The 21,762-nt window shown below is 43.7% G+C and overlaps 1 protein-coding gene across 2 annotated transcripts in view; it reads left to right on the plus strand.

Annotated features, from left to right (window-relative positions):
- LOC115575491 (neurabin-2-like) overlaps positions 1 to 21,596 on the plus strand; it is a 31,852-nt gene extending 10,256 nt beyond the window's left edge. For both annotated transcript variants that reach the window (XM_030407619.1, XM_030407620.1), the window contains exons 6-15: positions 7,959 to 8,091; positions 8,650 to 8,770; positions 10,164 to 10,268; positions 10,590 to 10,725; positions 12,737 to 12,880; positions 13,009 to 13,062; positions 13,257 to 13,388; positions 13,564 to 13,661; positions 13,750 to 13,846; positions 14,955 to 21,596. In XM_030407619.1, the coding sequence (XP_030263479.1) occupies positions 7,959 to 8,091; positions 8,650 to 8,770; positions 10,164 to 10,268; positions 10,590 to 10,725; positions 12,737 to 12,880; positions 13,009 to 13,062; positions 13,257 to 13,388; positions 13,564 to 13,661; positions 13,750 to 13,846; positions 14,955 to 15,008 (1,074 nt within the window). In that variant the 3' untranslated portion in view covers positions 15,009 to 21,596. The remainder of the gene's footprint in view (positions 1 to 7,958; positions 8,092 to 8,649; positions 8,771 to 10,163; positions 10,269 to 10,589; positions 10,726 to 12,736; positions 12,881 to 13,008; positions 13,063 to 13,256; positions 13,389 to 13,563; positions 13,662 to 13,749; positions 13,847 to 14,954) is intronic.
- The last annotated feature ends 166 nt before the right edge of the window (positions 21,597 to 21,762 follow it).

The raw sequence follows: 21,762 nt of genomic DNA on the forward strand, positions 1-21,762 counted from the left end.
AATACTAATGTTTGCCCATTTTACAGCATGTCTGTTGGACATGTAGAAAGCTAACTGATTGAAATGCGTTTCTTTAAGATGATCCTGTATTTTAGTAAAAGTAGCAATAGTACAGCGTGAAAATGCCTTAATGAGTCAACGTCCTGCACTCAAAATATAAGTTAAACACACAAGGAACTTTTCGATGGATATGAAAAGTAAGTATAGTGTTTGAGTAAATGTACTTAGGTACTTTCCCCCACCGTGAACATTGCAGTGTTTACGGCTTGTTTCACTTCTGCCACGTCAGATCAACTAAATGCAGGTTTCATGATGGCCGACTATGAACTACCGAGCTTCAGGTGTTTGATTAAAATGCGTTGAATAATTGGTTCCTGGTAATGAAATCATAAAAAAATCAGTGAGAAAGAAGCTGAGCGTATTTAGCGAAGGCCCCTCATGATAATGTGCGTGTGTGTGAATCTGCATGACAACGGAAAGTTGAAGAGAAGAAACGAACAGAGTGAGGAAATCAATGAGAAGACTAACTGACTTCCTTCTTTTTTTTTTGTTTTTTTTTTACATCACACACACACGCGCGGAGTGGAGGGGGCAGGGGATGTTCTCTCTTTGATTTCTCCACAGGATATCCTGCTGACTCTAACTCAAACTGTGTGTGTGTCTATGTGTGTGTGTGCGTGTGTGTGTCTTTGAACATAGATCTTGATTTAAAAGATGCAGTTCTCCGTAAACCCCCCCTCCACCTCCACCTCCCCTCGTGGAGGCAGTCAGCTGGTTGAGCTGTGCGGATTGTGAAACATGTCACAACACGCCGTGATGGAGCGGTCACATTAACAACTTACTTCCCCTGTCAAACAGTCAAACTGTAAAATGATAATATACCACGTAACAGAGGAGATACGAAGAGGAATTAAGATTTTACGTCCTTAGGCAGGACAAAGACTACATAATGGACGCTGACGGTGTTCACTGAGGAATCGCCTTCCCTGTTGGTCATGTCCGCTAACGCCGGCGGTAGACGATCGTGAGGAGGAACGTGTTTTAATTTCAGGCCAGGCATCGGGTCAAAAAGGAATTCTTTACATTTTCTTGGACTTTAAAGCGTTTAACCGCTGACCTCTCTGGCCACAGTGCAGCTAAAAGTGGAGCTGTGGCCTGAGGCAGCGTTGTTTACTACTAAGGTAACGGCTACAGTCAGCCGCCTAGAGGACTGTGTCCAACCAGCGTTTGCTACTTATGTGCAAAAAAAAAATCTGTTGTCAGGCTCAGCGGATCTTTTTGTTCACCATCGTAACACAAACACACAGGAGCAATCGCATCCGTGCCGTCTGATGTCGGCAGATACAATTGTATGTATCCTCTCACAAACACAGTCTGACGCGCTTTTTATAGCAAACCCCGAAAAAAGATGAATGCAGACGCGAAACCTATAAAAGATGCTCGATTTCCACTTGAGCAGACGCAGGGACGATAAAGGTACTGGATGTAAAGTGCAAGATTCGGTTTGCGAGACGCTTCAGTCATAATGATTCAGCTGTTTGCTGCCCACTGCTTTAAAACGCGCTCCGCAAAAGGCACTTCCTTCAGATGCCACCCTCAGCTCTTTCGCTATATCCGTCTCATCTCTTCAGAGGGTTACTGCCGCTGTGACTCATTTCGAAGGTTCATTAGCCTCACCTCACCACAGTAAACACTGACAGCACAATGATGTTCTCTCCGTTCCAGGATACAGAAAGCTGGCTGGAAAAAAAAGTCTAGTTTAGAGATGCGTCTTCATGTGAAAGTCATCCTCCCATTTCCAGAGTTTTTTTTGTTTTGTTTTTTTTTAACTTACTACACGCCACACTCTGATAGACATCTGTTAGCTGAAATTCCGGTGAAAAAACAGAGGCCACATGAGGTGATAACCCAGACTGTGCATGTTAGTCCGGGTTGGTGCTGTTTCCCAAAAGGGGGGATTGAGGACAAACACGACGAACAGCACAGCTTAAAAGCTCAGTGCCACCTCAAAAAAGCTTTGAAAAGGTAACGTGAGCATGGGATGTTACAGCCTACTAACGACATTATACTAACAAATGTACGAACGACTGAATAAGAAACAAAACAGTCGGTGTAATTCATCAGTAAAATCATGCAAACCAAGCGCGAAGCCCACAGCAGGCACATTATTTACATAAACAAGCAGGTGCAGATCTGTTACAAGTCACTGACGGAAGTGACCGCTGAAGAGAGCTGTTTTAGATCCGTTTTTTTGGAGGATACCTTGTCAAAGTAGAAACAACAGAGTCTGCTTTACAGATACAGCTGCTGACAGTCATGATGATAGAAAGTGTTATTTATGTAATCGCCTGGTTCAGAAGGGCAAAGGGGGTAGCAGCTTGAACCGCTGGAGCCACCGTACTCAGCGCGTTCCTGAGTGTGGGTGATCAGCATCCTGTCTGCTCTCGCCACCACACACACCACTTCCTCGACTGCTGCTAACCTTGTGGGCACTGGAGGGAACATTAATGATAATAATAAACCCACATTCGAGTGGCAATGAGCTCTTATTCTGGTATTTCCTCTGAACTCCGCGTTAAACGCCGTGCACGAGTGTCTAGATTTCTGAGATTCATATTGTAATGAAGATTGGTTACGCCCATGAGCATCCGTGAAGGATCCTACGTGACAGCATGTGGTGTGAATGGAGCCCTTCATTAGAAAGTGACAGTGTGTCCGGCTTTGTCAGGATCTGACCCCTTGTAACTTTCCCCTTGCATGTTGCGAGAGGTGCTCAGCCGCCGGGGAACAAAGCCAGCCGAGGAAATCTCGCTGCCCGGACACGTTGGGTGTTGTTGTTTGATTTCAAAACTGGTTGCTAATAGTCGCTCTGACATCACGAGTTACTTCATCAGGTTGAAGTCAGCCAGGAGGGTTCATGACCCCCCTGGGGCGCTCGGCAGGTTTTCCGCCCCGACTCCGCGGCGCGTCATCTTGCGAAGCTCCGTCCAAATTAAATCACAAAAACCTGTTTGATTGCGACACTGTTTGGGAAAGGGTTTCTGGATGATGTGCTTTTGCTCCGGCACGTGAACGCGTAAAAGACTAATGATTAATCTCAGGCTGTAAAGACCTGTCGCAGTAGCCAGGTTGCCCTCTCACTCTTCGTGACACACACTGGACGCGTCTGTGTCGAGCCGTGTACAAGGCTACCTCTGTGAGTCTGTGAAAAGCCAGTTGGAATGTGGAAGGGTGTGTTTGTTTTCCTTGAAAACGCATGCATGTACACACACATAGACACGCGCGCGCGCACACACACACACACACAGAGTGACAAAGGTAGGGAAAGCAGATTGATAAGGATCACACAGTAGAGCTTTGTTTAGTAGAATAATAGACACCTGGCGTGTGTATTTATGTGGCCAGAGAAAGAAGTCACAAACGCACCTGATCCTGACTGAAGTGAACGCATGTCGAGGAGACGCGGAGGAGCGAGCTGTGGGACGTGTGGCGGCTGGAGGGTTTGCAGGGGTTCTGTAACATGTCAGAAAAGATGCCCAGCACAATTTCCTGAAGTCCCAGGTGATGCCTTTAAAATCCCTTGTTTTTGTCTGACCAAAAGTCTTTCACCCAAAGTTGTTTAGTTTGCTGAATGACACACTTTAGGAAATAGAAGCAGCAAATCCTCACTCATTTGAGAAACTGGAACTAAGCACTATTTGCCTGAAGGGTTGATTTTATAACAAAATGGCTGCCAATTATTTCGGTGGCTGTGGCTCAGTGGGTAGAGCGGGTCGCCTAGTAATCGGAAGGTCACTGGCTCGAATCCCGGCTCCCCCCAGCTGCATGTCAAAGTGTCCTTGAGCGAGATACTGAACCCCAGATTGCTCCTGATGAGCAGTTGGCACCTTGCATGGCCGCCTCCGCCATCAGTGTGAGAATGGGTGAATGTGGCAAGTGTTATAAAGCGCTTTGAGCTGTCAGTAGACAGAAGTGCAGGTCCATTTATCATTATTTTTCTGTTGATTCAATAATTGATTAGCTCTGGAATTATTACATAACTTGCCTCCCAACATTTTGGGAATTTATGCAAAGCAGTAGTTTGAAATATTTGGGTAATAAACCTAGAAACGTCAGTTTCTTGCTGACAGGTAGATGAGATGATCGATATGACCGCCCTGTGTCTGCTGTCTGTCTGTAGATAGAGCCAGCAGTTAGTGGTTAGCTTAGCCTAGCCTCAAGATGGCAGAACAGTCAGCCTCCTCTAACCCTCAGCTTGTTTGTCAAATTGCAGACTATGTTTTTGATGTTCAGATTTTGCTAATCTTTGGGCAGAGCCAGGCAAGCTGTTTCCCCATTTTCACTCTTCATGCTAAGCTAAGCTAACTGGCTGCTAACTTCAGCTTCATACCACCTTAGAGACGCGACAGTGGTCTCGTTATGTAACTTTTGTCAAGACGACAGATAATAAATAAGTATTATTTGATGTCCTGTATTATTATATATTCTATGCAGTCCAGAAGATGGTGGCGGACCACGTCTTGTAGTGTCCTTGCCCAGTCTTGATCCAGTTACCTCCCTGAAATCCAATGACTGGTGTGACTCAGGTTAATTCACTACTCAGACAGTGTGGATAAGCAGTGAGTGATGAGATCATTTGCTTGGCTGCTCCATAGAGTCTGTTCAGTGTGGTGTTGTTGTTCTTGACTGTTCTAAGCCACGGTTATTGACAATATCTGATGTGTTTCCAGAAAAGTACACGTCTTTAGAGGAGCACCAGAGTACTGTGTGTGTGTGTGTGTGTGTGTGTGTGTGTGTGTGTGTCCTGATAACATCCTCATGGACACTTTGACTCTCAGCCCCACGTTCCAACTATTAGTGCGTCGTCCTGAATTAAGGAGAGTCTACTAGAGTGGAGGGACAGCGCAGCTTTGTGTCGAAGGCTTACTCGGCCTCCCGCGGGACCTCTCTGTGGCTTGGCGTTGATCCAGTGTAGTAGCAGGTGGCTTGTGATTGGTCCGATTACGTGGAGGCTGTCATTCAAGAGGCAGTGTTTGTTCCGGAGCATCCCATTAGAAGAGCCACACAGCCAAACTGCACTGCAATACACAGTTGAAGGTACAACAAAAATATACACATTATATAGATGAATCACATTTAAGTCTATAGACACACGTGATTAATATCTTGGATTTGAAAGGGAAATCTGGTGAATATAAATGTGCCAGTCATGTTGAATGCTACTAAGGCAGTAGAGACAGTGGTATTATGTCTGATGTGGCTCTGCAGGACCAGCGACAAGTCTTGAGAAGAAAACAATGATGATGTCACAGTGATGTCATCAGGGTTATCTCAGACTGGGCTTAGGAGCTACGCTTTTTTTTAACGAAAAGCCTTTGTCACGAGCGGAAGGTGAGGAGTTTGAAAAACGTTGGCATATACCAGCAGTAGGTGTCGTTATTGATTGCATTATGGGATTTGTAGGATTCAGCAATTTCACATCTTGTAATAAGGACCTCGATGTGGCTTGCGCATGCGTTTGTTTTTTTGGAAAGCTTTTTAGCAGGACGCGTAGCGAAGAAGCGACGCGAGCTAAAGACGGAAACGTTCCGTAGTAATGTTATGATTCTAAAAGGCCAGCAGCTCGGGATAGGCTGGCAGCTAGGTCAGCAGAACAATTGAGTTATATGAGCCAGTTGTTTTGCTCCTGTCAGGCAGTACAGAAGCATCTGCTGTCTTTTACACTCGACCATAAAAATCTGTTCTCAGAATCCCAAAGGTGGCAGACATTAAGAATAACTTTATAGAAGTAGACGATTCATAACCAGAACAAAGTCCTTGTGCTGGGTTTAAAGGGTATGTTTAACCAGCTCATGTGTTGGTGAAATGTTGAGGCTTTGAGATATTTTGTGTTGTGCTGTGTTTGCTGTGTTGTTCTGGTGTTTCTGGAGCAAAGTGGAGATTGTGTGTGACGATGTGACGTGTGCAGAGAAACGCTCTGAAGCTTTGTGCGCGCACACACACTGCTTTAAAGTGACTGAACAGGAAGGAAACGTGACTACAGGAAACAGTTTAACAATCACGCCCTCTGACCCTGTTTGTGTCAGTGAGTGTGTGTGTGTGTGTGTGCGCGTTGGTTTTCTACCTTGGGGGCGAATGCACATAATACACTGTACCATCCCACACATAATGTCCTCCGGCTGCATCGCTCTGTATGTTGTCTCACACACACACACAAATTAGCATATCTGCCAGACGGGCACAGACGTGGAGAGCAGGTCAGGCGGCAGCGCCAAACTCACGCTGGGCACAAGCCCGCGGTTGCCGTGGAAACGAAGCCACGTGATCATGGAGATGGTCACCGGGGAGACAGATGCTACTGACCTTTTGAGGGGGGCGGGGGGGAGGGGCTTGATAGAGAGTGCAGCGATAATTAGTCGAGAGGGGGGGAAAGTTAGAGCGACATGCTTTTCCATGAAAGGCAGTGATATCGATGTGATTCATGTATTCTGAATTAGCTCGGCGGTTAGTGAAAATTAGCTGGAACTGGTAAAGACTGGCAGCAGTGAAATCCAGTTGTAGTCCCTCAAAGGCATAGTGGCTCGAATAGAGAGGCAGCATCTGAATGTTGAATCCTGTTAATTACAGGTGGCTCTTTTTTCTCCCAACGGCACGTATGCTAATGATGCACAGTGAGGAACTACATCAGTGTGTGTAACTGTGTCCTTACAAGGACATCAACTAAAGGAGATTTGAAAGTACAAATGTGGAGAACGCATCCTGTGTGATAAAGTACCGACATATTAATTCTCAAAGTAAAACAGACCTACTGTCAGCACCCATCTGCCCGATATGTCCCTTACTCCTGCAGCCCCGTGGCAGCAAAACATGAAGAAGTGGAAAAAACCTAAAGCAACGGTAGATCAGATAACTGGAGCTTTTTAGCATCTTTCAGCTCATTGTTTTGTTTTCATGGCCCACAACTTTCCTGTTTTGATTCCCTTTCTCACCGTTGCCATCATCATCTGAACTGTTGTTTCCACTGTGGAGCATTCAGCAGCTGCTGTGTAATTCCGTCAGGAGTTGGTGGAGAGAAAAGCGGAGCTGAACGGAGAAGGAATTTCAGATGTGTGTAAAGTGGGAAATGTTTGCTAGCGATGCCGTATTACTGATTGCTCACCCGCCCCCCAAGTGTTCAAAAGACAATTACTGCTACTTTAAATGAACAAATGATCAGATACCAGGTAAATGTTGTCTTTATATATTGACTCACACACCTACACACAGTAAGATTTAAATGCGGTCAGTTGCCAGTTTACTAGGGCCAATTAGCTGAAACTAATGTTGACTAATACAACCGCCCGAACATAATCCTGCCTTCATTAAGCTTCTGTCTTGGAGAAGCTTTGATGTAGCCTTATAATCACTTCAGAGGCTGCTGCCTGTGGTGCTATTGATCTGTACTGCATTGTACTCAGGTTTATGATATGTTGCCCCTGGCGCAAACACAAAAGTCCCTGAAAGGTTGCACAAATAACTGCTCCTGTGTGTTGTTGTCAAAGGACCAGTGAGTAGGAATTGGAATTGGCAGATTATAGACTATAAAATAATCATTATGATGTTTTTCAATCGTGTGTAATTGCCTGAAATGAAGAACTGCGGTGGTATCGTGACCTTAAATGAGCTTTTTTTCTCTACAGAGGGAGTCATGTTTCTACAGGAGCCCTTTTGCATGTTTCTTGGTTTTAGCGCCCACATTCGGCTCTCTTACATTATTAGAAAAGTAGACTGAGGAGAGGAGTTCAGTTACTGTTAGATACCGCTACATGCTATATGGACCTTTTGAATATATGAATACATCAATATTTTGTCAAATATCAAGCGTTTATTATCAAGTTACTATCAGTGGATGAGGAGCTACGTCCCATGCACACAGAGACTGAGGTTTTCTGACCTTTGACCCTTTGCCCCGTGTGTAGGTCTTCACCACCTACTCTAACGAAGACTACGATCGCCGCAACGATGACGTTGACCCCATGGCCGCCTCGGCCGAGTACGAGCTGGAGAAGAGAGTGGAGAAGCTGGACCTATTTCCTGTCGAACTGGAGAAAGGTATATACACACACACACACACACACACACACAAAGACACACATCTTTACGATCATTGAGTCACTCAGTCAAGCCTCTTATGTAACTACACACACACACACACACACACACACACACACACTCTCTCACGTACGTGCACACAATATCTGGCCGAGTGCAGTTGGTGGACCTACACTGTCTGCTAGCATCTCCATTATCCCCTTATGGGATTAAATTTAGCACGGATTAGCCTAATTAGCAGCTAGTAATTCGGGAGGTAATGGATTGGAACCAGCAACCATCCGTGACGGCTGCTCCCAGCACAGCGTAAAACCTGTAATATCGACATATAAGCATTGAACAGATAAATATGTGTCATTGATTTGATTTTCACCTCATAGCTCAGATCAGTTGACGTAACTTTAAGGCTGTGAGGAAATACAAACCTTAAAATGAAGTAAACGACAAAAAGAAAATACTGTCATATGTCTGTTATTAATGCCGTCGTATTTATAGAGATGCAATTCAGTGTTTCGCTGATATTTACTTCCTGTCTCTGTCTGTGTGTGTGTGTTTCAGACAGTGATGGTCTGGGTATCAGTATCATAGGGATGGGCGCAGGAGCTGACATGGGTCTGGAGAAACTGGGAATCTTTGTCAAGACGGTCACCGAGGGTGGAGCTGCGCAGAGAGACGGCAGGTAACCCGTCCCACCCGTCCTCCACGCGCCTGTCTCTGTCTACGTGTCTCGCGCATGATGACCCTGTTATCTGTCATCTGTTTGCTGTCAACAAAACTGTCAACAAGTCTCGTGCAGACACCAGTCGCAACTCTTAAGTTCCCGTCTGCGACCCACGGATCTGTTACCTACACATGTTAGGGATTATTTTCAGTCATGGGTGAATACACATCTCAAGATTAAAGGTATTTTTTATTATACACCACAAGACTGGAAATTGGAAATGTGTGGTTGAATCGCGTTTTGGGTGGAGGTAGCGGTCTCACCTGTAAACCCCACGTGTGTTACGATAATCAGGGTTCGTACGGGTGCTTGAAATCCTTATAAGTACTTGAATTTCAATGTTGTGTTTACAAGGTCTGAAAAGTGCTTGGATTTTAGTTTAAGTGCTTGAAAGTGCTTGACATTATAACTCGGTGTCTTTCACAAAATTGGGATCAGACTGGATAATTAATTTCTGAAGTTTTTGCTATTATGAAACATAATTTTAGATGTTTACAGCATAATACAGTGTACATTATTGTGATAAAAAAGTGAAGAAAAAATAATGAGTTTATATATTCCTGTAGATACGTATTTTACCCCAGCAATAAGGTGCTGGAAAATCTTAAAAATGACCCTTAAAAGTGCTTGAAAAGTGCTTGAATTTGAAAAAAAGTGTACGAACCCTGCATAATGCATCTAAAGGCTTTCACTTTTTAAGCGCTTCCGTCAGCAAAACTCTCGAGCAGACCCTGTAGAACCGGTTATATGTCGACAGCGTAGTCATCACATTAAAGGAAGAAAACTCTAAATTGTCATCATTTAATCCAGTTGTAACAGACAGACCAGACTCATTCTCTACCTTATGCTGTCTTCAGCTGCTCTGACAACAAACTTGGGGGGGAAAAAAGCAGAAAGTAAAAGCCACGAGCCTCTGCTCCATGACAGCAATTTTAAATTTCCCAAATCCCCATGTGTATTAGATCCTCACAATTCATTTGCATCATGAGCTCGGCTTTGCAAGGAAATGACAAAGGCAAAGAATCATAGAGTCTGATGAGGTAAATCATAAGCTTGCAAGTAATTCCTGCCAGGTTTAATTGCTGTAGCTAACTCTGCGCTGCAGGCTGACAGGAGCGGTGCGTTATTGTTATTTTTTTTTTCTCCAAAAGTCTCCGTCACAACCAATTTCAGATTAGTGTTTGGACACTGAACAGCCCGTCCAATCTCTGAGTTGTCTATAAAAGTGTTGGAGAAAAAAACATTGAAACAATAGTGCACTCAGAAAGAAACAAAGGCAGCAGCTGGGGGTGTGTTGTGTCCTTTGTCTCTGTCTGTTTTCACACATGCGGTATATTGTCTGTGTGTGCAGGATCCAGGTAAACGATCTGATCGTGGAGGTTGATGGAACCAGCCTCGTCGGCGTCACTCAGAGTCTTGCTGCGTCTGTCCTCCGCAACACCAGCGGCACCGTCAGGTCTGACACACACACACACACACACACACACACACACACCTGATTTAAACTGATTCGGAACTGTGTATATTTAGCAAATTTGTGATATGAATTGCATAGTTTTTCTTATTTTTTTGGTGGGGTGAGCTAAAATGACGAGATTTGCGGCGAGCGCCTTTGAATGTATACTTTCAGGCTTGCAGTTTTTTGGGGTGTGAATTTCTTCCTGATTTATGCAGAGTGCATTTAAAGGCTTCCAGTTGGCGTGTGTTTGCATCCCTCAGATCCACGATTGTGCGATTTTTTGAAGTCGTCAGCCTGACCGATTGGATTTTGTTCCAGGTTCGTGATTGGCCGCGAGAAGCCGGGGGAGCAGAGTGAAGTGGCTCAGCTGATCCAGCAGACTCTGGAACAGGAGAGATGGCAGAGAGAGATGATGGAGCAGAGATACAAGCAGTACATGGACGATGATGAGGAGGTAACGTGCAGATACAGCAGCTTTGTCCTCTGGAACGTCTCAAAAAATTAAGAAAAAGCAGAAACGTTTGTGTTCTTGTGACAAAAGATATTCCTGTTGTCAAATCTGAGCGAAAGCAGCAGGACTAAAAATTGAAGTGCAGCGATCTGATAAGTCAAACTACCCCCCTCCAGGTGCTCCAGTGTGCAAGCTGGCTTTCTGAAGCTGCATTTATTAACTGGGAACGTCCTCGGCTAATGTTGCTTTGTCAGCTTATGAGCGTCGTTAGCTGCAGGAAATAAAGGGGGGAGGTTTGAGAGAGAGAGAGAGAGAGAGAGACTGAACGAGATGAGCAGATAGAGACAGGAGTGTGTGCAGTGTGTGGGTGTGTGTGTGTGTGCGTATGTTTGTGTGTGTGCGACAAAATGTCGGTCTGTGTGCCACCATGTGGCCCGCAGTTTCTAACTCAGTCCAGCTTCTCCACCCAGTGGTCACAGGCGGTAACACACAGTTCAGCACCACAGCAGCAGTGTTTCAAGACCCTGTGTCGATAAAAGCACATCCCAATAAATGACTGAAAGTATACTGAATGATTCCAGACACACACTCTGTGTTCTATAATCCCGGGGTCAGTGGACTGAATGTAAACCCTTCCCGTAATTCCTGCACAGCGAGACAGTAAATCAGGATGTCCGGTGCGATTAAAGTGATGGCCGACAGTCGTCATCGTTCCTCATCAGCATGGCCGCGGTTTGACTGAGGATGTCAGGAGGATGTGTCCGTGGAAATTTGGATGTTTTAGTAGACACAGAAAGGAGTTTATATTCTACATTCGAGACATTTGTATATCTTCCTGACTGTAATGTGAATATGTATTCAGTTCTCATTAAAGTTATTTATTAACCAGAATGACACACCCGACACCAGACTGTAATGTCGTGATGTAAAAAATGTAACAATATAATTGAATAGCTCAGTTGATGTGTATGATATTTAAATGCTCAGATGATACTGCAGAGTTTGGTTGAGAGCTTGTCAATAATTTCATAACGGCAGCAGGATCCTCCCTGCGGGCTGGATGTAGCCTCATAACCAGAGCTAAACACACAGTATGGTCATTACATCTAAGAGTGATATATGAAGCGCAACGCAATGTTCACGTTGCTTTTTGTCAGCAATTACTGACTTTGCAATATGGAAGTGGAGGAGAAGACAAATGATAAGCAGGCGGGTATCGATTTCTGCGGGTCCTTTTAGTTGAAGACAGTTACAGGCAGGCTGTGTTCGATTTCAGAGGGGTGAATCTGAACCGTGAGACCGCCAGCAGGAGCTTAATGCGTCTTTCACTTAATTAGTAATTTCATACTTATGTGGTCTACTCCAGGCTAGTCCTGCCATTTTATATGACACGTTCTGAGCTAAATTAAATGATACAGCAACTCATGAGAAGAGAGAGGAGTACACTCTGAGCCCGAACTTTGTTTATAGGCTATCACTGTGATATATTTTCAAGACACCTTTATTGGAACATTTTGGGAAATGCAGTAAATGTTATCCAGTACATATGGAGCCAACACCAGAAACTGCTTAGCCTAGCTTAGCTCAAAGGCAGGAAACAGTGCGATACAGCTAGCTTACTTAAAAGCCTCCTGCCGGGACCTCTGGAGCTCTGTTAGAGCCACAACTTGTTGTGTGTGTGTTTTGGTTTGTTGTACAGATAAATCTTTAAAAAAAATTAGCATGGAAATGACCGAGCCTTTAACGTGCCTGGTAGGCTAGCTGGTTCCAGTCTTAAGATTAGGCGAAGCTAAGCTAACCAGCTGCTGGCTAGCTACACATATTTAACTGTTGTAGTAAAAAGCGAATAGTAGTACGTATAAAGTCTTAAATATTAACAAAGATGATGAATTTCTTTCTTTTTTTTAAAGTATTTTTCGGCCGGTTGACATGAAGGATGATGAGGATACAGCGTACATCAATTGTCATACATCACAATTTTCAACCTCTCCCATCTCTCTGTGTTTACCTGCAGACAGGTGAATATGCAACAGACGAAGAGGAGGAGATGAGTCCAGTGTTTCCAAACTCCATCGAGGTTTTCGACCTGGCCGAGAACCAGGACATGTTGTCTCCTGTGGAGCTGGACCCTGAGAAGCTGGCCCACAAATTCAAGGAGGTATATTTGACTTTTAAACAACCTAATTGTAATCCTTTTGTGTGTTGTTTGTGTGTGTGTGTGTGTGTGTGTGTGTGTGTGTGTGTGTGTGCTTTTGTTATACTCTCTCCATGTGTATCTGTCATTAGCTCCAGATCAAACATGCAGTAACCCAGGCGGAGATCCAGCTGCTGAAGAGGAAGGTGAGGCCACTTAACTTTCACTCTCTTCATAACACGCTGAAATGAAAATACACTGCAATATCCAGGTTTTGCTGCAGTGGAGAGTGTACACTAGCATAACATCAGTTTCCTTTGCTGGCTGAATGATGACTTAACGCTGGCTCTACCTCCCACATACCACCTCCTCCTGCCACACTCCCACCCCTTACCTCCAGCTGGCTCACGCGGAGCAGGATAAGTTGCGTTGGCGGATGGAGCGCGCTCAGTTGGAGCAAAACATCCGGGACAGTAAAGAGAGGATGGAGAAACTGGAGGGCTATTGGATGGAGGCACAGTCTCTGTGTAAGGTAATTTATTAAGAAACGCTAAATGCGAGGACGCAACTATCAGTCACGATTGGATGAAGCAGTTCCCTCATCATTTCACATCTCAATCGACTAATGGGTTTATAATGACCCAAATGTAGTTGTTTTCACTTCCTGACTGTGTTTGTTTGTGTGTGTGCGTGTGCGCTGTTTTCAGGCGGTGGATGAACATCTGAAGGAAACCCAGTCTCAGTACCAAACCCTCGAGAGAAAATACAGCAAGGCCAAGAGACTGATTAAAGAGTACCAGCAGAAGTAAGTAACGATCTTCACACTAAAGGCTTGAGAGAAGGAATAAAAGTCATAAATATGATGTGTAAATGTGTGTTTGTGTGCTCTGTAGAGAGATCGAGTACCTGAAGACGGAGACGGCTCAGCGCCGAGCACAGGAAGAGAGTGAGGCAACACACAAGGAGGAGGCGGACAACCTTCAGGAAAAGGTAAGTGGAGCACTCACCTTGACCATACTGGTCTCAAGTGACGAGTTCTGTGTCAGTGTGTCAGCTGTTGACATAGAAAAAGCTTCTGCCTTGTTGTTTTCATTTCAATCTCTTCTCTTTTTTTGCATTTGCTGTTGGCCTTTAAAATCTGATGCCTATAGTGCGTCATAGGAGCATGAAACGGCATGCTTCAATTTAAGCGTGTCGATTAACGTGTTCAGTGCGTGTGGGCCCTTATTAAAGTAACCAACAAGCTTTTACTGACAGCTAATTCCGTCAGCATTGGACATTGGGTAACGCTGATAAATTAATTGGCTCCTTGGAAACTGCATTAAACTGGTTTGAATCCTGCGTTTCGACAGAACTTTTCAGTAATCAGTGATCCTCCCTCTTCAGTGGTCCCACTGACCTGTGGTGTTCCTCAAGGCTCCGTGCTTGGTCCCTTTTGGATCCTCTCTTTTTTGCACAGTGCAAATCCTCCGCGCAGATCCACAGGAGTGTTGGAGACTGACTTGCTGAGAAAAAAGGCTGAAGTCTAGTAGAATTTCGCTCTATGCAAATTCCTTCACGAGGACAGCGTGTTCTTGCCAGCCCTCCCCCAGTGTCTGCATCCAAAACACTGTGCAGCTCGGGCAACAACATAATGCGTCATCGTCCTTTCAACAAGTCCGACCGAAATGTTGCCTGAAGCACCGTAATTTAAATTACAATGCAGGTGGAGGCGTGGTTGTGATGAACAGCACAATGTGATAGAGATTGCTCATGTCATGTTATAGTGGTGTTCCCAGAAGCTAACCTGATGCACCGGGTGGTTGGTTTGTTAGCCACCTTGCAACTCAGGAGGACTGCTCTACAATATTTGAGCTGCTGTGTGTTCATAGGTCATACAATATTTAACACAGCAAATCTGATTGGCCATGGTCAAAGCTAGGTCAAACCCTAGATCCAAGTGCGCCCAAGGTGAACCCCAAAGTTAGCAAAAGTGTGCCTGACACTCCCCTAATGCATTGGGAACAACAAAAACAGAGCCCTTGATTGTGAAGCCTTGCTTTTGAACTTGGTGTGGTAGAAATATATTTAGGTGTCCTTCCCTATGTTGTTTCCACAGATTACAGACCTGGAGACCAAAGTGGACGCCCTGAAGACCCCCAAACCCTCCTAGACTGCTGCTACTTCCTACCTCCTGTCTGTGACTGGAAGAGGAGGAGCTCTGCCTTCATCCCGACGTGGGCTGTATTTTATTCCAATCAACCATTTACTGCAAGGACAGGTAGTAAAAAAAAGAAAATATAACAGGGATGACAATTATAAAAACTGAGGACGAGGAAGGGGACATACAAAGAGGAAAGAAGCAACCTCTCATCTGACATTTGCCAACGGCTTAGAGCTCTGTCAGTCAACATCCAATCCCGGAATGCACCTTCTGTAATACCCAGAATCCTCCTTGTGTGTCTTCCTGGCAATCAAGCTTGGCAATCAACACGGAAACCACATGCAACCACCTGTAGTTTATTCGTGGATGATCTTTATTGGCTTCTTCCTCTCTTCAACAACAGTATCTTACCCGGATCCTACTATTGATTCAGATTTATTTTGAAAAAGGCGCTTTTATTAAACAGGCTCGTCACAAAGTGCTTTATAGGGTGACAGAGGACATACATGCAGAGTAAAAACGGAAAAAACAGGAAGAGGATGAAGGTCATTTGATTGTTGTGATACTGCTTTTGAAAAAGGTGGTAGCTGAACCATTGCTTTCTCTTTTTTTTTTTCGTCTGGGAGCGGACTGGATTCTTCTGAAGAGCACCCACGTGTTTTTTTTTGTTTTTTTTGTCGTGTGGAAATTGACCGTCGTGTCAAGAACTGGAAGGAGAAGCGGCCGCGCACACACTTTTCACCTCAAGACTCGACACGAATTCAGAAGGGGGGAGCCTCGGTGGCAACACGCCACAAACAAAGAAGAAACTTTGAAAAAGGAAATAGCCACCTGCTGATAGTTAAGTAATAAAAACTATAAAAAAAACACGATGGCCAACCAATTTCTGATCAGCGACAAAAAACTGTGAAGAAAAACAGAACTCCCCCAGCCTTTGGTTTCTCTTTTCTAGCCTCTCTGCAAGTCATGGAAGGAAATCAGGCAAGAAGTGTGGTCTGAACTGTGGTGGCATACTGTTTGTATATACTCTATACATGTATTTAAAAGTGTTTAAATGGCTTTAGAAATTAAGTGGGTCGAATATCCGAGAGTAAGGCAGTGCAATGAGTCAACGAGGACGTCTTGCTGCGGAGGGTGAAATAGTTCAGTAGTCCAGAATCAGTCTGGTTCATCTCTTTTTCTATCAACATCAATGGCAAACAGGGTGTGAATAGTCTAATATGTGCGTATAGAGCTTCTTTATGGTGTATATTTGTTGGTGTTTACTAAAGTATCCGTGGGTTTACATGCACACAAGCGATCCCGCGATTCAGAGACGGTCGCGTGTTCTCGAGTCGGAGCGAGGCTTTTCAGAAATCTCTTCTCGTTCGGGGGTCACAAAACATGGAATATGCTCATTCACATACGGCCAAATCCAGTATTCAGAATCAGCTGATATGTGTGAGGAGATATCTCGGGCTGCACTTCATAGAGTCGGTTGTTGAAAACATTTCCCGGAGGCAGAACTGTTCCAGAAATAATCGCGTTAGTTTAGGTTAGCATGAGTGGGTGCAGCCAGAGTGCCAAAACGCCCTGTCCAGTGGCAGATATTTATACCGCGGAGATTAGAAAATAGATGTGTTTTTATTTAATTCTTCATTTTTACGTAAATGCTTGACGCAAACAAGTGGTTTTTTTGTTGCGTTTTATCAGGAATTACAACCATGAAGAACATATCTCGGTCAGCACTTGAGGGTTATAAAATAAACAGTCAGATCTCTCTGTTGGACAAACTGTTTAATGGTAACAGGGTTTCCAAACGACCTCAAACACATCACCAGGCTACTACGGAAGCCAAGAAATGCCATAATGACTTCCATTTTTTTTTTTTTTTAATAATGAACTGAAAACCTGATTTGAATTGAATTGAACCACTATTAGATACTATAATACAAACAGATTTATAGCATTGATTTTTTTTTTTTTTTTTTTTGCATGTGACGGCATTTGGTATGAACTCCCCACTTTCTTTTTTTACAGTTCACATGCAAAAATATTCCAGTGTCCAAAGTTTTCAGTTAGTTATCTGAACATGTGACTGACAGGAAGCAACCCGATAGGCCAGAGGTCTGATGGATTCCTTCCCCCCCGCGGCAGACCGGTTCAGATAATCTCATTTAAAGCAGCCTTTATTTGGCCTTACCTTAATTGGACTGCAATTGATATTAGTAGAGATTTGCAAGAAAAGGATGCTCACAGTTTCCATCTGAATTTGTGACCAAATTAAGTTTTTGAAATATTACAAATTGAAAGTAAACATTTTTTTTTTTGCTGTTACAGGGAAATTATTTGGACCTTTCTTTGCTTCCATATAGGCCTGCCAGTATATCAGTCAGACTAGTTAGCCTTTCTGATTTGATCAAGCTATTCATACATGCTATTTCAGCAAACAGATATCGCCATCATGAATGAAAGCAAGTTCTTTCTGTATTGATATCTTCATCAGTATTTGTTGTCTCCAAAGCAGCTAATGAAGCCTTGCAAACCCACAGGACAGTCTTGCCCCGGGAGAAATGTTTGTGCGACTAGACGTTCACATTGATATGGGCTACAGTGTTATCCAGAAAACGGTGTGCATGTAAACACACTCCACGCCTTTTGCATTGGGGGGTAGAGTAGAAGGTCCCAGTGCCAGTATTATGATTTTAGAAAATTAACTTATAAGTTAGTGATACATGCCTGACATAGTCCAAACATGGTTTGAATATAAAAGTGTTGATGTGGCCATCGCAGGACAGATTATTTCATAGGAACTCAGTTAGCCCAGGATGTGCAGCGGAGTTCATCTGTGTTTTTTCCAAACAGGGTCGGTTCGTCGGTCAGATAAATCGGATGAGTCGCAAGCAGTTTTAAAACAGTCAGCAGAAAGAAAAGCACTTGAAGCAACCAAAGGAATGGTGTTGCTTGTCAGATGGGTCAAATGTTAAAAGATATATTCTACTAGAGATGAGAACAGGAAGCGTTTCTATGAATTGTCCCTGAAGAGTTAAATTGGCTGATGTAGAATTGTATTGATTTGCCCTTGGAAATAACAAATGCCCTTTGAAGGGAGTGGACAGATTGGCCTATTTGATCCTTAACCCTGCGACACTGTGGGTACAGCACAGTCTCTGTTCATACAGTAAGAGTGTATGTTTGCAATATTTGATTTGACTACTATCCAGGTGAGGACTGTTCCATGTTCCAGGTATGAGGGCTAAATGGTGCTCAACAGAACAGTGCTCGCACACAAGTAACTTATACAAAGTATCGAACGAGCTAATGGTGTTTTGTGCTGCTCTAATGTCGTCATCCACCGTGGTGATTATTAAGCGTTGGCGTTGGTGTTTTGTTAAGATCATACAGCTTGCTGGCAAGCTCTGATGAGACTGCATGAGTTGAAAAACACTGAATCAGAAAACAATTGGATCAGGTCATTATTGATTTTTTTATTTTTATTTTTTTTATTTGAACCGTTTGTCCTCTGTTGTAAATTTCACAGAAACAAAAATAAGTTATGAAATGCTTTTAACTGTCAACAATTATTGGATGGATTGGCTCCAATTCTCTGCAAGAATTCCCGCTTGTTCCCGGAGGATGAATCCTGACTACTTTAAAGATGCCCTGACTCTCTTAATGTGGCCCTACCATGAGGTTAACATTTGTGACATTTAGAGAGATGTCTCATAAATGGTTTGCCATGAGATTTGTCATAGACATTCACGTTTTCCCTCAGGAGGAATTGTCCCCGTCAGCCTCATCCAAATGTTTTATTTATTGCTAATAAGCAAATGTTATCATGCTAACAAGCGGAAATGAAATGGTGAACACAGTATTCATAGCTGCTAACAATCAGTATGTCATTGTTAGCATGTTAGCTTGTTAGCATTCAACTCAAAGAACCACCCTATGTACAGCCTCCACAGGTAACATAGACCCTTAGTCATGCTAATATCATGGAATATTAAAACCGTTTTTGTGTACGTCACCTTACAAACAGAATCATTCTCACTAATCACAAATGTGTCAGTCTTGAAAATTAACATCTAATTGCTAATCGTTGTATATAGAAGCATGTCACTGTGACACCAGCCCGTAAAGAGCGGCGGAGACCGGCGTCTTCTGGTTCAGTGTTGGACAGACATGCCTTTGGAATACGCTGTTTGCTCCCATGGTGTTGGGACGCCGAGCGGTCTGTCCCTGTGTGCTTCACACCCGATCCAATGGAAAGTCCCCCTGACTGGTTAATGTGGGTCAGAGCTGTGACCTCGACCTCTGACCGACAGGAAATCATTTGTTTTAGGTTCTCACAGCGACTCGGCGGGGAGGGACATTTTGGGCACTGTTCAGCTCGAGGACTGTCTGGGGGATCATTTAGCAGAAACAAGATTATGAGAATTTTAACCAACTGACAAGGATGTTTTTGTTTTGTTTTCAGTTTTTTTTCTGCCTTGTTCCTCTCTCTTCGCCCTGGATATATGGTGAATTATGTCATGCTTTACTAGCAACCGAACATCTGCAACAACTGTTTGAATCTGCTGAATATCTTGATGACGTTAGGTTTGAACTGGACAAAGGGGATGGGGATGGGGGAGGGGGGGGAGACACACCAAACTCACAGTGTAAAGTTGATATATTCATGTAAGATCATTTTTAAAAGACACCAAGTATTTGTTGAGAACCTGCAGTATATTTACATTGTCGTCCTACTGGACAAGGAACAAGGGTCTTAAAAATCTTTAAAGGAATGAAAATCAGCCATAAACGGACTCACTTGAGTATTTTTATTTCTTAGCTATTTTTCTTACAGTTTCATCTCACCGTCGGAAAAAACCAATGTGAGCTGTACAAAATGCTGTTTTATCACCAAAATCAAGTCCTGGTCACTTTGCGTTTAATAATCTAAACACGGTAGGTGATCACTTTTTGCCTTGTTATGACTTTGTTGGTATTAGTTGATATGCTGCTTTTGCCTTTATAAAGCCTTCGGATGTGTGCTAGCTGTAGCCGACGATCACAGTTGTTACCCGTCATGTCTGTTCGCCACATTAAAAAAGTGCAAAGTAAGTGTGTTACCGGTGTTTAAAGAGTGCTTGCCAGTGAGCCGCAGTGCAGAAAAGCAAACTCCCACGTTGAATGACTGACAGATTGTAGCACGACAGCATTTAACGTTTGTTACAGATTGTAGACAGATAGATGCCTTCCTCCACTTGTGCAGTGTTTTTGTCGTCACTCACTCGCATTTTAAACAGCAACCAAAACGAGCTCTCTAACCCCGCTTCACATTGTGAGAGCTGACCTTCAGAACCATTGAGACCATTTTACCACAGCTCTGCCGGAGCTGGTGAGAGGGTTTAGTGCCTTGCTTAAGAGTTTAGAGAGAGCACGGAGGGTTTGAAACTGCCAAAATCAAATAAATGATGGCAAAAAAAAAAAAAAAAAACCCCGATGAATACGCCACTAAATGCACCAAAAGTAAAACTGGGAATGAATTTGTGCATTTGTTCATTTATAATATGCGACAATTTGATGACCTGACTTCTTACCTTGTGGTTACAGAAAACGGAAATGTCAATTTATGTCACAATTCATAAATTAATTAATATCTGCATTTATTTTTCAGTTCAGTTTTGGTGCCTTTAATCAACATTTATTTATTTATTTTGGCAGTTTCAGCCCTCCGTAGAGTGGTTTAAAAGCAAAAGCTCAAGGCGTTCAACATGTTTGTTAGACCTTAAGGACACACACACACACACACACACACACACACACACACACACACACACACACACACACTCTATGTCTCGGTGGATAACATCGAATGTAAATAGAAAAACTCCACCGCCCGCACCAAATTTGATATCTTTTAATTTCTGAAGCACACAGACCGAAACGATTCTGCGTCCGAGGCTGATCCAGACCCCTGGCGGTGTGTTCACTGTGTGAGAGCCGTGTGTGTGCAACAAACTCGTGTGACGTTTTAGGTGTTTGGGCTCCATTTTAATTGCATGCATGTGTAGTTTGACCTTGACTTTTGGCCTTGTTGATGCGATGACCAGTTTCAATGCTCAGGGTAGAAAACTAACTGGACAACTGGCAAATTCTGTCCCGTAAGCACTGGTAACCAGTCTTTAAACACTCAGCACCCACAGCAGACAGGAGTCTGTTGATCCGAGTATTAGCTTGTGTTCACGCAACAACTTTTGAGGGAAAAAAAAGGAGTTCTGTCCATCTGTTTTGTTCCATTATACTCCACATTTTCATGGCTGTTTGAAGCAATTTCAATCCTGTTTTGTAATATGAACCCTTGGCTTGACTTCTAAAACGCACTGCTGAAATTCAAAAGAGTCTTCATGTGATGATATGCTGGCTGAATGACCATGGACGGAGCGGTGCCAAACAGCGTGAGCAGGACAATCTGACAGTGTATAAGCTGACCTTCGAGTGTTGTCTCGGGTCTGAAACGGATTTCCTCCTCTGCCTGGTTCTGTTCTTTAGTTGATGCCAGCGATGTTTGTCCGAATCAATACCTGTCTGTCTGCATTACTAAATAAACATAAAAATATGTTGAACAAGAAACACGCGAAGGGCCTTGATTCAACTCTGGAATTTACTGCTGTGTGTGTGTGTGTGCGCGCGTTTGCTACCCTACCCAAGCTAGCTGTACCTATTTTTAGAGACTACTGGAGGAGGAAGAGGTGCAATCCAGTGATCTCGACCTGCTGTCTTCAAGAAATACGTCTGT

Source organism: Sparus aurata, chromosome 23 (assembly GCF_900880675.1).
Source record: "Sparus aurata chromosome 23, fSpaAur1.1, whole genome shotgun sequence".
NCBI lineage: Eukaryota > Metazoa > Chordata > Actinopteri > Spariformes > Sparidae > Sparus > Sparus aurata.